The sequence below is a fragment of the Physella acuta genome, unplaced genomic scaffold, assembly GCF_028476545.2.
Source record: "Physella acuta isolate Inbredline_101_S28 unplaced genomic scaffold, ASM2847654v3 ptg000076l, whole genome shotgun sequence".
NCBI classification, from domain to species: domain Eukaryota; kingdom Metazoa; phylum Mollusca; class Gastropoda; family Physidae; genus Physella; species Physella acuta.
In genome coordinates, this window is record NW_026731596.1 from 453,150 (window position 1) to 468,941 (window position 15,792).

Here is a 15,792-nt window from a genome sequence, read left to right on the forward strand (position 1 = left end):
CGAAGGATTCTCATTGGTGCAATTGTTCCGTGTTGTACTGAGCTCTGTCTGGCGCGTGTGTGATAGACTGGCAATCACGTAGTTATGTGCACGTCTGATGGGGGGCCCCATGTCTAAGCTAGGGCCTCCTGGCATGGGCTGACCATGTGGAGTGTTCCTACATCCTAATTATTAATTAATTAAACCTCTGTGCACAGAAATATACCACTTTTTGTTTTGTTTGTTTACATCCACTGATCCAGGAAGATAATATTTATCTCGGTTCTCTAAATATGAAGTTTACAATTTCATAATAGGTCAAATATAATGAAAATACTGACTTAACTTGATTGTGCAAAATTTTCATCCAATCTGTAATAAGTTCAAATTTAATGAATCCTCTTCAAATATCTATTGAAAATTAGATTATTTTCACCTTATTTAAATAAAGGGAATTAATTCAAAGCTAATAATATTTGGGATATATTTGAAGTTATATCCCTTTAAAACGTCCGTTTGCTGAGCAATAAAAAAATAAGCGAAGGGCTTATAAATGTAAACATCAATCATTCATTCAATGTTGCGCTTCTCAGCGTAACCAGGGAAAGTGGATAAAGCGAGAGCTGGAAATTATTATACGGTGGCTTCAACATTTTTTACTGCTAGAAATTATATCTGGGATAGTTTCAAAAGAAAATCCTAAAGTAGGACTAACAGACCATCGAGAATCAAATGCTACAATTGGAACTGTAATCAAGAGACGATTTAAAATAAAATTATAGCAGTAGACTGATTAAATAATCAAATAAATACCAGCAGTTTAAAAAAAAATGGCCGAGGTAGAAAACAGGGCGTGGCAGTGTAACAGCAAGCGTTGTGACGTCAATGACCTCTTGGAGTAGTAGAGCTTGTCATGTGACCAGTATGGTACACCAACAACCGGCCACACCTACACGTCATTATACACACATCTACACCTACACGTCATTATACACAGATCTACACCTACACGTCATTATACACAGATCTACACCTACACGTCATTATACACAGATCTACAACTACACGTCATTATACACATATCTACACCTACACGTCATGATACACAGATCTACACCTACACGTCATTATACACAGATCTACACCTACACGTCATTTCACACAGATCTACAACTACACGTCATTATACACACATCTACACCCACACGTTCATTTAGGCTGTAATTTCATATCCGCTACAGGAGTAAATCATTAACACGTTATCATATTACAATATTAACATAGTATAGTGATATAGATCTAGTTGTCACATTACAATATTTACATAATGATATAGTTGTCACATTACAATGTATTACAAAGTAAACTGGTTGTGACTTACTAGACTTTACGATGTAAACTGGTTGTCTTGTTACCATGTAAACGTTAACCCACACATCTTTTTAAAATAAACAGGCTATACACACATACACACACACTCAGTGTTTCTTCCAGACTTTTTTCTCCGAGGGGGGGGGGGGGCACTTGATATTTTCGGGGGGGGGGGGCGGACACTGGTAAAATATGTTTTCTATATAAATTCCATTTCTTTCGGGGGGGGGGGGGGGCGGTAGATGCCTGGAAGAAACTCTGATCGCTACTACGTCATAAGGTGCACTGATAGTTTCTCTCATATCCTCTATCCGGCATCTAGCGCTTCCAAATATTTCTCTTGTAGGTAACTTACTAGAAACACTGAGAGTTTTTCCTCAACGCGAGGTATATTTTAGCACCCAGTAGACTTGAACCCTGTCTCTGTTTACACTGAAACAGAGCTAGTCTTTATGAGACTGTCTAAATCTATGTTAATATCTTGATCCAACAGTTTCATGAAAAACGAATCGATTGATATCTAGACTGTAGATAAAGCTTTAACGAAACAATCAATCTTGTGTTTGGGGAAATCCATAAGATTGAGTCAGCTAAGATAAAAGTCCGGGATTACATAATTGTATTCGTTTTAGCCTATGTTATTATAACCACAAAATTATGACTATTTCACTACACACTGTTCGGTAAAACAGGCAATACGAAATAGTTTGTAGTACAAAATATCGCATGTTATTTAAAACAACGTTTTAAAAAAAATTTGAAACACTGATACAACGAATTGTACATCAAGACAAAATCATTATGGAATGTAATATTATTTTTTATTTTTTTACAATATCTTTCTCTACTATTAGAATTCGTATTGATTTACGAAAAAATACATTTGTACTCTCAAATCTGACGTGCTAAAATTACGCCATTTCCGCTAAATGTTTTAGTTTTTATAAAAAACTAGGCAACGCGTCAGAACAAGACCGAAAGATCTACTGATGTCTTCTAGTAGATCTAGATCTAGAATCTAGGTACTTTCTGCCTAGAACCATTGAAGTCATCCGCTAGGTATTTCTGCTTAAAAGGTTGGTCGTCTGTAAGGTATTTACTACCTGGAACTATGGTCAAGGGGGGAAAAAAGCGCAAGGTAATGCAAGACAAGAGCGCTGGAGCCACACTCAAAATAGCGGGCTGTGTGCTTCGTAGGCGCCTTGTTAGGTTGGTTACAAGAATCGGATCCAGTGGCCTCCTGGGCTGGAAGAGCCAGCCCCAAGAGTCCTCGTTGACAGAAAATACAGAAGAAAGTCAGGAGACTGAAGACACACATCCAAACAATGACGCCACTGACGCCAACACCAATCAACCTGACACCAGTGACCCTAACCAAAATGACCCCGAGGCCGAACAGCACAAGTCAAATGATTCGGAGGTCACGAACCCCAGTGAAAGTGACACCGAGGACATGGAGACCGACTTGAGTGACCCTGACCCCAGTGACCCTGTCAACAGTGACCCTGGCAACAGTGACCCTGGCCCCAGTAACCTTGGCAATGACCCTGTCAACAGTGACCCTGTCAACAGTGACCCTGTCAACAGTGACCCTGGCCCCAGTAACCTTGGCAACAGTAAGCCTGGCCCCAGTAACCTTGGCAACATTAAGCCTAGCCCCAGTAACCTTGGCCACAGCGACCCTGGCCCCAGTAACCTTGGCAACATTAAGCCTAGCACCAGTAACCTTGGCAACAGTAAGCCTGGCCCCAGTAACCTTGGCAACATTAAGCCTAGCCCCAGTAACCTTGGCCACAGCGACCCTGGCCCCAGTAACCTTGGCAACATTAAGCCTAGCCCCAGTAACCTTGGCAACAGTAAGCCTGGCCACAGTAACCTTGGCAACATTAAGCCTGGCCCCAGTAACCTTAGCCACAGCGACCCTGGCCCCAGTAACCTTGGCAACAGTAAGCCTGGCCCCAGTAACCTTGGCAACAGTAAGCCTGGCCCCAGTAACCTTGGCAACAGTAAGCTTGGCAACAGTGACAATGGCAACAGTAACCTTGGCAACAGTGAACCTGACCCCAGTTTTCAAGACGGAGATGTAGACAGCAAAGGTAATTCTAGAGTTAGATGTTGCTGTCGTAGTTTATCTAATATATAATGTAATGTTAAACTTCACACTGACAGTTATGTCATCACGACAGCTACGTAATGTTAAACATGTCACCACGACAGTTATGTAATGTTAAACATGTCACCACGACAGTTATGTAATGTTAAACATGTCATCATGACAGTTATATAATGTTAAACATGTCACCACGACAGTTATGTAATGTTAAACATGTCACCACGACAGTTATGTAATGTTAAACATGTCACCACGACAGTTACGTAATGTTAAACATGTAATCACGACAGTTATATAATGTTAAACATGTAATCACGACAGTTATGTAATGTTAAACATGTAATCACGACAGTTATGTAATGTTAAACATGTAATCACGACAGTTATATAAAGTTAAACATGTCATCATGACAGTTATGTAATGTTAAACATGTCACGTCACACTGACAGTTATGTAATGTCACACATGTCAATGCGACAAGAATATAATGTTAAACTTGTCATTATGTTTATGAATTAATGCTCTACTGACTAATTATTTCACTCAATTTTTACTCACTGTTCCCCCGCCCCCCCCCCCTCGTATTTTAATTATAAACCTACAGAGATCACGACCCCTATTTCTAGGACCCCTAATGTGTTGATGGTCCCTGATATTTCTAGGACCCCTAAAGTGTTCACGATCCCTGATATTTCTAGGACCCCTAAAGTGTTCATGATCCCTGATATTTCTAGGACCCCTAAAGTGTTGCTGATCCCTGATATTTCTAGGACCCTAAAGTGTTCATGATCCCTGATATTTCTAGGACCCCTAAAGTGTTCATGATCCCTGATATTTCTAGGACCCTAAAGTGTTCATGATCCCTGATATTTCTAGGACCCCTAAAGTGTTGATGATCCCTGATATTTAAAGGACCCCTAAAGTGTTCATGATCCCTGATGTTTCTAGGACCCTAAAGTGTTCATGATCCCTGATATTTCTAGGACCCCTAAAGTGTTCATGATCCCTTATATTTCTAGGACCCCTAAAGTGTTCATGATCCCTGATATTTCTAGGACCCTAAAGTGTTCATGATCCCTGATATTTCTAGGACCCCTAAAGTGTTCATGATCCCTGATATTTCTAGGACCCCTAAAGTGTTCATGATCCCTGATATATCTAGGACCCTAAAGTGTTCATGATCCCTGATATTTCTAGGACCCCTAAAGTGTTCATGATCCCTGATATTTCTAGGACCCCTAAAGTGTTGATGATCCCTGATATTTCTAGGACCCCTAAAGTGTTCATGATCCCTGATATTTCTAGGACCCTAAAGTGTTCATGATCCCTGATATTTCTAGGACCCCTAAAGTGTTCATGATCCCTGATATTTCTAGGACCCTAAAGTGTTCATGATCCCTGATATTTCTAGGACCCCTAAAGTGTTCATGATCCCTGATATTTCTAGGACCCTAAAGTGTTCATGATCCCTGATATTTCTAGGACCCCTAAGTGTTCATGATCCCTGATATTTCTAGGACCCCTAAAGTGTTCATGATCCCTGATATTTCTAGGACCCCTAATGTGTTGATGGTCCCTGATATTTCTATTGTATCTTTGATAGATACTATTTTTGATAGAATTATATCTTTGATAGAATTATATCTTTGATAGTATCGTATCTTTGATAGTATTGTATCTTTGATAATATTAAATCTTTGATAGTATTGTATCGAGATCGTCAATTTGTACCAAAAGTAGTTGATTTATTTCTGCTATATATTTTGAAATTGTGTGTCTTGGTGTCACCGTCTATATGGTGTCACCCGGTGCAGTCCGCACCCCCCCCCCCCCCCCCCCGCCCCGCCTTCATCAGGCAATAAATATAATTATTACAAACATTATTCTCTCTAGTCAATAACTGGAAGATCTGTAAAACGTATTATAATGAAAACTGTTAATATTGGTGGAACTTTGATCTAATTATAATTATACAATAGGAATCACAAATTAAAATATGTCGATTAAAATATCTAAAATATTTTAAATATTTATAATATATCTGCTATTAAAAAAATATTATGACTGCTTGGGTTTCGGACCCTTAACCTAAAAAAAGAGTATCTAAAACACTGTCGACTCAGCCAGATAAACTTTCGTGAAAATATTTCTAGTTATTTTACTAAGTCTCCGGAAGAAAACAAAATTACGGGAAATATTTTAAGTTAAATGAAATCCAATTTGGCATATTCCATTGCTAAGAAACAAAGATATATCACATATTTTGACCTGAAATAGTTCAGTTAACAAAACTCAATTATTCATTGCGTTTTTTACAAGCTTTTATGAACTTGCTTCCTTTGTCGTGCTTTTTTGTCTGTTGTGCTTAGTCATTTATCGAAACTGCCGAGCGAAATTTCAACTACTTCTAACCGACCAATTTCTCTGAAACTTGGCATGTGGGTCAAAACCCGATGACAATGCAATCTAATATCAAATTGACTAAATTGAATGCTCAATTAATTTTTTAAGAATTAATTAAAATTTCCTACATTTACCGCGCTAATATACGCGCATTTTATGTTTATTTGGTGAGCAATAGTTTTTAGTCATGCAACTCTATAGGCTTGAAAAGCTGGTTCCAAATGGTTACACATTAGTGTTGCCAGAAGCATATTTTTCAATCAAAATTGGATGTTTTATAACGTTCGTGTAATAAGTACAAAATTACTTTCGGTTCAATTAAGGCTAAAAATAGTCAAAGAAATAATTTTTAGTAATATAATAGTAATTTAGCAAACACTTTTATTTTTTATTTGAATTAGTAGAGGCAGGGTGTTGTGGTGATTGGGGATGTAATATTATTTAATTTAAATCCAATACTACACTATACAACATAGATCACTATTGTGCATTTTTATCATGGAAAACAATTGTTCCATTTTTTTTTTGTTTGACTCTCCCTGGCCATTCCGGTTATCTTCAAGGAGAGGTTGCGGGCAGTTTTTGAAAATAAAGGCGTGGGTCCATGAATGACATCACACTCGTAGAGGGGAGGAGTCCGTAATTTTGTGACGGTGTGTGATAAGGGGGAGGGGGTTCAGATTGTGCGACGTCACACTTTTGCAGTATAAAATTTAAAAAGCAATGTTAGAAAACAAATTTTAGCCGTTATTTCGCGTTTTAGAAAACCGTTTTAAGAAAAATTCAACTGCAATTTTGAGGAGGTTGTAGAATGAGGTGAAACGTCATTTTAGGAGGGGGGGGGGGGGGCTGGCTTTTTGTGACGCTGTGTGACGGCGGGGAGGGTGGAAGGTAAAAATCGTCAAAAAAGTGTGACGTCATTAATTGTTTAAAAAAAAACACGTTTTTTAATGCATTTTTAAAATACTAGTTTTTCCTTAGAATTAAGATCTAATTGTGTATTTGGCTGCTTTCTCCGACCCAAAAATCCTTAGTTCGAGTTTATAAATTGTTTATATTCTCGAATTAGAGGATCTGTTAAGCGGGTCTTATTGAAAACTGATATTTTTTAGAACTTAATAGAAATAATTGTTGTTTCGAAGCGGGTCACTTCAGTGCATGATGAAAAGTTTAACCTTGGTTGTTAGTGCAATTAAAGATATGTTTGTAAATAAAAATATTTTTCTGGATTTTATTAAAATCAGTAAATAAATTTGTTTTTATCGATTCCTTTTTTAAGAAATATTTTCATGTATATAAGTAGGCCTACGCACTTTACAATAACATACACACATTGTAGTTTTCTCATCTCTGCTTTTGGGCAAATTAATAAAGAGACAAAAAAATAAAGATTCAAAGTTGTAAACAAAGCAGAGTTTTAGTTGCACTAATATAGATAGCTGCACTTGTGGTGGCCTACTTTTCCAGCTCCCCAGCGGCTAGAAATTCTGACTTCTGGTTCATATAGTGGGGTGAGATAAGTCTGGCCAATGGGAGCCAAGCGATCACGTGACCATGAATCAATCGCCCAACAGGCGCACGTGCAGATTTAAAGACGCCAAATTTGACGACTCAGTTACTCAAAATATCCAGCATTAAAAGTTTCTAACCCTAAAAATAAATTTTATATTTTACTAAGTAACAAAATATAATAGAATAACATTTTCACAACTTTAAGCAAGAGAGAGGGTGGGGCGTTCTTGGCGTGGTGCTAATACACATTGTGTCACGTGAGACTCAGTGAATCGTGACATCAGACCACCTCCCGTGAGCGTCCCATCGCTACGCTCCAATGAAAGTACGCCACAACATTGGCAAGATCCCCGGTAGCAGACAAACAAATGTCACCATACAGTCGCACCACTGACCTCAAACAGGAAACAGCTGTTACGTACGTGATCACCGACTGGTGACCTAATTTTTGAAACCTCGCTGTTTAATTTTAGCTGTACTGACAACACCACCTAGCGTAGGTTGTAGTTATTGCACATGTCAGCAACACACGAGCCTCTATGGAGGGCGGTACCGTGTAACATGACGCCATATAGGGGATCATAATGTATATGAGTCGCATATATCGATACTCAATACTTGTTGTTTCAGCTCGATTTCCCAATAGTATCTAACACTCTAATGGCCAGTAAACATCAAATGTATCGTAGGCTTCAGTAACTTCCCTCCCCCACATTAAGGGTCTGATGACAATAGTGACGTCAAAGGGCGGGGTGCATTGGGTGACTCCCAGCATGGTGACATTATCCATAGTGGTGACAATATTTATAGGAGTGGTGACGCACCGGGTGACACAATTTGAGGGGGTGACACTATCCCAGAGTGTTGACACTCGCCATAGTGGTGACAACATTCAAGGGAGTGGTGACACAAACAAATGGTCCACCTTTTTGTTGTTGAGAAAATCTGACTTTTCTAGCTATTTTTGTCATTAAAGCTATAAACATGTTTAATCATTGAGTGACACGATCCTACATTTGAATGCCTGTAGGGAGAGGGTGACACCTAAATAACTAGAGTTTTAGTTTACCTTGTGCAAAGTTGTTTAACGGTGAATTTACACATGTAGCCCACCCCACCCCTCTCACTTTGGAAAATTGGCTCACAACCCCCCCCCCCCCCCCAGCCCCACATTTGATCCCCCTCCCCTTTTGACCACTGTAGCACCATCACTCGACACAACCTTTGCAATAACACACGACAACTTTTTCTGTAGTCAGACAACTTTTTCTGCAGTCAGACTTTTTCTACAGCCAGACAACTTTTTCTGTAGTCAGACAACTTTTTCTACAGCCAGACAACTTTTTCTGCAGCCAGACAACTTTTTCTGTAGTCAGACAACTTTTTCTACAGCCAGACAACTTTTTCTGCAGCCAGACAACTTTTTCAACAGCCAGAAAACTTTTTCTGCAGCCAGACAACTTTTTCTGCAGCCAGTCAACTTTTTCTGCAGCCAGACAACTTTTTCTGCAGCCAGACAACTTTTTCTACAGCCAGACAACTTTTTCTACAGCCAGTCAACTTTTTCTGCAGCCAGACAACTTTTCTACAGGCAGACAACTTTTCTGCAGCCAGACAACTTTTTCTACAGCCAGACAACTTTTCTACAGCCAGACAACTTTTTCTACAGCCAGACAACTTTTCTACAGCCAGACAAATTTTCTACAGCCAGACAACTTTTCTACAGCCAGACAACTTTTCTACAGCCAGACAACTTTTTCTACAGCCAGACAACTTTTCTACAGCCAGACAACTTTTTCTACAGCCAGACAACTTTTTCTACAGCCAGACAACTTTTTCTGCAGCCAGACAACTTTTTCTACAGCCAGACAACTTTTTCTACAGCCAGACAACTTTTTCTATAGCCAGACAACTTTTTCTGCACACATTTTTTTCTGCAGCCAGACAACCTTTTCTGCGGCCAGGCAACTTTTTCTACAGCCAGACATTTTTCTGCAGCCAGCCAGCCAGACAGAATTTAATTGCAACCATCCCATGTTTTCTGCAGCTCGTCAACTTTTTCTGCAGCCAGCCATTTTCTATACAGCCAGCAAGTTTTATTTATGCAAACAGCCAATTTTTACTGCAACCATCAGTTTATCTTTCTGCAGCTAGCTAGTTTTGCCCACACATCTCCCTATATTATTTCAGCTTACAGACCGTTGCCCACACATCTCCCAATATTATTTCAGCTGACAGACCATTGCCCACACATCTCCCAATATTATTTCAGCTGACAGACCATTGCCCACACATCTCCCAATATTATTTCAGCTGACAGACCATTGCCCACAGATCTCCCTATATTATTTCAGCTAACAGACCATTGCCCACACATCTCCCAATATTATTTCAGCTAACAGACCATTGCCCACACATCTCCCAATATTATTTCAGCTAACAGACCATTGCCCACACATCTCCCTATATTATTTCAGCTAACAGACCATTGCCCACACATCTCCCAATATTATTTCAGCTAACAGACCATTGCCCACACATCTCCCTATTTTATTTCAGCTAACAGACCATTGCCCACACATCTCCCTATATTATTTCAGCTAACAGACCATTGCCCACACATCTCCCTATTTTATTTCAGCTGACAGACCATTGCCCACATATCTCCCTATTTTATTTCAACTGACAGACCATTGCCCACACATCTCCCTATATTATTTCAGCTAACAGACCATTGCCCACAGATCTCCCTATAATATTTCAGCTGACAGACAATTGCCCACAGATCTCCCTATATTATTTCAGCTTACAGACCGTTGCCTACACATCTCCCAATATTATTTCAGCTGACAGACCATTGCCCACACATCTCCCAATATTATTTCAGCTTACAGACCGTTGCCTACACATCTCCCAATATTATTTCAGCTGACAGACCATTGCCCACACATCTCCCTATATTATTTCAGCTGTCAGACCATTGCCCACATATCTCCCTATTTTATTTCAGCTGTCAGACCATTGCCAACACATCTCCCTATTTTATTTCAGCTAACAGACCATTGCCCACACATCTCCCAATATTATTTCAGCTAACAGACCATTGCCCACAGATCTCCCTATATTATTTCAGCTAACAGACCATTGCCCACACATCTCCCAATATTATTTCAGCTGACAGACCATTGCCCACAGATCTCCCTATATTATTTCAGCTAACAGACCATTGCCCACACATCTCCCAATATTATTTCAGCTGACAGACCATTGCCCACACATCTCCCAATATTATTTCAGCTGACAGACCATTGCCCACAGATCTCCCTATATTATTTCAGCTAACAGACCATTGCCCACACATCTCCCTATATTATTTCAGCTAACAGACCATTGCCCACACATCTTCTTATATTATTTCAGCTCTCAGATCTTCCTATAAACGATAAACACCGGCTGGCATTAACCCCCAATCATAAAAAACCAATCAATACATCGATCGGTTATGAATGACTCAGACAATATCAATAATATCGACACATTTCTGCTCGTGTGGTTCTCACGAACACGTAATAATTTTTTTATTTGTTGAGCACAATATTAAAACCACGCGGGGTGGGGGGGGGGGACTCATCTAATCCCACCCCACATCCCACATCCAACCAGCCGGTAACTGATCGATAGATAAAAAAAATCCCAAGGTTAACAGCCTTGACATCTGTGCCATGTAAATATTTTTACTGAAGAGATTATGTTGCAATGTCAATATCTAGCATGAGTGTACCACGACAGAGATACTTCAATTAGATCGCTTTTTATTGCAATCTTGCAAATATTCGAATTTCACGATAAGCAAGTATATCAGTTATTATTCAAATGGAGCCTTTTAAAATGTGAACATAATTTTAATATATGCAAATTGTCGAATACAATTGTATTGAATATCCCCATTAGAGAATATCCGTATACTGATGTCAACATCGGCCCCGGGGATGTCTGAAGGTGTTGATAGCAACATCAACAATGTCCGGCATGACTTCGCCAACCAGAAGACAGCAGCCAAGAGGGGGCCCAAGAAGAAGAAGAAGAAGTCGGTTAAGGGGAAGCGACTTGTGGCGCGCTCTATTGGGAGTAAGTGGGTACTTGCGGTCTGTAGGCTAGTTGTGGTCTGTGGGCTAGTTGTGGGCTCTGGGCTAGTTGTGGGCTGTGGGCTAGTTGTGGTTTGTGGTCTAGTTGTGGTCTGTGGTCTAGTTATAGTCTGTGGGCTAGTTGTGGGCTGTGGGCTAGTTGTGGGCTCTGGGCTAGTTGTGGGCTGTGGGCTAGTTGTGGTTTGTGGTCTAGTTGTGGTCTGTGGTCTAGTTATAGTCTGTGGGCTAGTTGTGGGCTGTGGGCTAGTTGTGGGCTGTGGGCTAGTTGTGGGCTGTGGGCTAGTTGTGGTTTGTGGTCTAGTTGTGGTCTGTGGTCTAGTTATAGTCTGTGGGCTAGTTGTGGGCTGTGGGCTAGTTGTGGGCTGTGGGCTAGTTGTGTGCTGTGGGCTAGTTGTGGTCTGTGGTCTAGTTGTGGTCTGTGGTCTAGTTGTGGATTAGTTGTGGTATGTGGGCTAGTTGTGGTCTGTGGGCTACTTTTGAGCTGTGGGCTAGTTGTGTGCTGTGGGCTAGTTGTGGTCTGTGGTCTAGTTGTGGTCTGTGGTCTAGTTGTGGATTAGTTGTGGTATGTGGGCTAGTTGTGGTCTGTGGGCTACTTTTGAGCTGTGGGCTAGTTGTGGTTTTTGGGCTAGTTTTGTATTGTAGGCTACTTTTGGTCTTGGTTATTTTTGGCCTGTGGGCTACTTGTAGTCTATGGATTTCTTGTGTAGTCTTAGTACAATAGGACCTGAGTTGATCATATTTTCCTCTCCATAGGATCCAAGTTTTTCTCTCAAAAGGACCTAAGTTGGTCAAATTTTTCTCTCAAAAGGACCTAAGTTGGTCATATATTTCTCTCTATAGGACCTAAGTTGAAGAGGGGATTAAGACCCCGGCAAATGGGGAGCGTGCACACAAAAATAAAGAAGCTGGAACTACAGTGCAGACGGCTGTCTAAATGGAAGGACGAGATGACCCGCAGGCTTCTATCGTCCTTGCCGGAGGACCCGGCTCAGGTGGGGCCACAGAGGAGCGGCCCACAGGCACTGGATGAGCCGCTGGACGCCACGCACCAGACAGCTCGGGGTGCTGAAAGTGATGTGAAACTCACACGGCAGAGAAAATGTACAGGGCGAAAGGCTGTAGATTTTATAGACTTTTACCAGGCTGGGCCAAGCCATTCATACTCCAATAGGGAGCAACGGAAAAGTACGGTCAAGGTCAGGAAACAGGGAGACGCCCCAAAGATGGCGGGGAGGTTGAATAAGTCATCATCTTACACGTGCTTACGTCACGGGTCATCAGAAAGTATAGAGTGGCCATCTTTGCCGGGGCGGTCTAAGGGGAGCATTATGGAAACAGCTAAAGAGATTGTCAAAAGTAAAAAAAGTGGATCTTTTACAAAAATGGCCAGGAAACGTTATGCGGACATTGTTACTCGTCGGTCAAGGGATGAAGTGACGGACAGAGGAAAACAGCAGCAGCCATGTTTGCCAGATAAAGCTGTAGAGACGCGAACTTGGGCGTCAGTGGCGTCAACGTCAGGGCTTGCACAGAAGAAAACGAAAGTAGATGATCAGCCATGTACTAGCAGTGCCTCGCCAAAACCTATGGAGGTCGAACCTATGGTTAGCTCTGTCCCCGCGAGTAAAGTGAAGCAGAAAGGCAAGCAAGATAAACACTGCCCTGAGGGATGCAAAGGCAAGTGTAAGGCGCAGGCCGCGAAATTCAGTTCACGAATCGCGGACGATAATCTGGATAAAAAACTGAAGCTAAAAGCCGCGAAATATCGAACTAAGAGAGCCCAGTCCGGAGACTCGTCTGACGAGAGTTGCCGAACGTCTGATCACAGCCCGAACTACAGACAGAGGGGCCAGAACTGGTGCATTGACAACATGTCGGTGGTCTACACCAGACCAGTGGCCTCCGTCATCTCCCTTCATTCCCCGACTGGACACAAGCAGAGAAGAGAACTGAACAAGTGCAACAACCAACAGGAGACGTCCTGCCACGGAGAGCTGGTCACCACAGTCACGACTAGACGCTCGACCAAGGAGTTTGTACACAAGGCCAACCCGGATGAAACAAACGTGGACTTGTGTGATCGCCTCAGCTTGATCTCGTTCCAATCCTCCGTGGAGTCTGACCAGCCCAGCTGTTCCAAGTCTAGGCCGAGGCCGCGAGACAACGGGCGTCAGCGATTAAACAAACCCAAACGGGCGTCAGCCAATCAGAGAGAAGCTTCCAAATCTAACACAGAAAACAGCGAGCCGAACAAACAACGGAAAAAAGTTTCGGTACGCTACCGGAAGTTACTCCGAGGAGAAAGCGGCAGACTTGACGCCAAGACCGTGACGGAGCTGAACACCCGCAGCAAGCGGAGCGAAACGCTGGAGGGGGACAAGGAGATGACGAGGGCCATCCAGCGGAGGCAGCGCCAGGAGAGGCAGCAGACGTCACACGACCTGCAGAGGTCACCCACCCTCGTGCAGGACACGTCCAGGCGCGTGTTGCCAGGGCGGGCGTTGGCTCCAAAATCTGGCCAATCACTGAAGCCCGCCAAGAAAACTGCGCCCAGCAACAAGGAACCAGTCTCGCGTGAGCGACAGCAGACGTCTAGAGAACCCCAGCAGAAGGTTGATGCTGGCCATGAGACGTCTAGAGAACCTCAGCAGAAGGCTGATGCTGACCATGGGTTTGTCAAACCACGACTTACCAAAAAGAAAGCTGGTAAGATTTGTTTGATCCTACGAAAAAAATAATCTACTCCAACAATCTGCCATATGTGTTTTTAGCTGTATCTTCCCCACCCACCCCCAACAATTTGCGATATAGTGTATTTTATTGCTTTTATTGTCTATAGCTAAACAATGCGCAATAAGCTTTGTTATAATATTATGGTATTCATTCAATAAAATTATAAGCGGCCAACCAGCTAGAACAGATCTTCTGTTATTTTTCTCAGCGGTGAAAGATGTTGCTGACGAACCAGGCGATACAGAAGTGTCGATCATAGAAACTGGTTGTATGGACATAGATCCCATCGATGTGGACGAGGTGGATTTAGACTGGTAAGATGGGTGTAACCGCTGGTCTAGGGTTAAGGTTAATAGCAATACTTATCTAAGGTTAAGGTTAATAGCAATACTTATCTAGGGTTAAGGTTAATAGCAATACTTATCTAAGGTTAAGCTGAGCTAAATAGTCTAATGTTTAGGTTAACAAGACGAGTCGCCACATGAAGGCTAATATTAAACAACATGTAAGTAAAAAAAATGTTACGTAAATCTTTCGAACCTCGGCATATGAAGGGATAATATAGTCAGCACAATGCCTGCGGGCCATTACATTCCATACCCTAGGTCGAGAACCCATTAGAGCTGGGTGAACTCATGGAGGCTCTACTGACACAAGTTATACGGTCTAGAATTAAGTTTAAGAGTCAATTGGTATTGAGTATAGCTACTCAGTCCGGGGTCAAGGTTAACAGATGAACATCTCATGTCAATATATTGATAATTGTGTGCGACCTTATTTGAATTAATTGATATCATAGTAGGTAGTTTAAAAGTGTTGAACAGCTCTCACTGTCACAAGGTTGCTAAAGTGAATAAAAAGCCGCATCGACCCCACTCTCCACTCCGTGGTGTATCATAGTTCAAATAGAGGGCTGGTACAACCTTATGTAATCACCTCCACATTTCCCATCGGTGGCTAACTTACCTTAACCAAGCAACGACCTCATGTAATCACCTCCACATTGCCCATCGGTGGCTAACTTACCTTAACCAAGCAACGACCTCATGTAATCACCTCCACATTGCCCATCGGTGGCTAACTTACCTTAACCAAGCAACGACCTCATGTAATCACCTCCACATTGCCCATCGGTGGCTAACTTACCTTAACCAAGCAACGACCTCATGTAATCACCTCCACATTGCCCATCGGTGGCTAACTTACCTTAACCAAGCAACGACCTCATGTAATCACCTCCACATTGCCCATAGGTGGCTAACTTACCTTAACCAAGCAACGACCTCATGTAATCACCTCCACATTGCCCATCGGTGGCTAACTTACCTTAACCAAGCAACGACCTCATGTAATCACCTCCACATTACAGACCCGACGTGTGGTGGCACCAGTCACGTGACTACCAACAGCAACAACCCCATGCGATTAGAGACAACAGATGGGAAGAAGCCCACCAACAGAACCATCTACGTGTGCCTATTGATGGTTATATTAACTAGTTCATCTGTCATTAGTGAATAAAGCATCTCCATCGG

The 15,792-nt window shown here is 41.9% G+C and overlaps 1 protein-coding gene across 1 annotated transcript; it reads left to right on the plus strand.

The window, feature by feature from the left end:
* The first annotated feature begins 2,295 nt into the window (after positions 1-2,295).
* LOC131953843 (uncharacterized) lies at positions 2,296-15,792 on the plus strand. Its single transcript, XM_059317247.1, has 5 exons — positions 2,296-3,446; positions 11,331-11,507; positions 12,365-14,230; positions 14,466-14,571; positions 15,627-15,792. Coding segments are annotated over exons 1-5 (3,135 nt in total). The 5' UTR covers positions 2,296-2,461; the 3' UTR covers positions 15,628-15,792.

What these genes read in the sequence shown, in the direction of transcription:
- LOC131953843 (XM_059317247.1), top strand. Translation starts at nt 2,462, where the DNA reads ATGGTCAAGGGGGGAAAAAAGCGCAAGGTAATGCAAGACAAGAGCGCT. An exon ending in CGGAGATGTAGACAGCAAAG is followed by an intron (nt 3,447 to 11,330) that starts GTAATTCTAGAG and finishes TATCCCCATTAG; the next exon opens with AGAATATCCGTATACTGATG. An exon ending in TGTGGCGCGCTCTATTGGGA is followed by an intron (nt 11,508 to 12,364) that starts GTAAGTGGGTAC and finishes TTCTCTCTATAG; the next exon opens with GACCTAAGTTGAAGAGGGGA.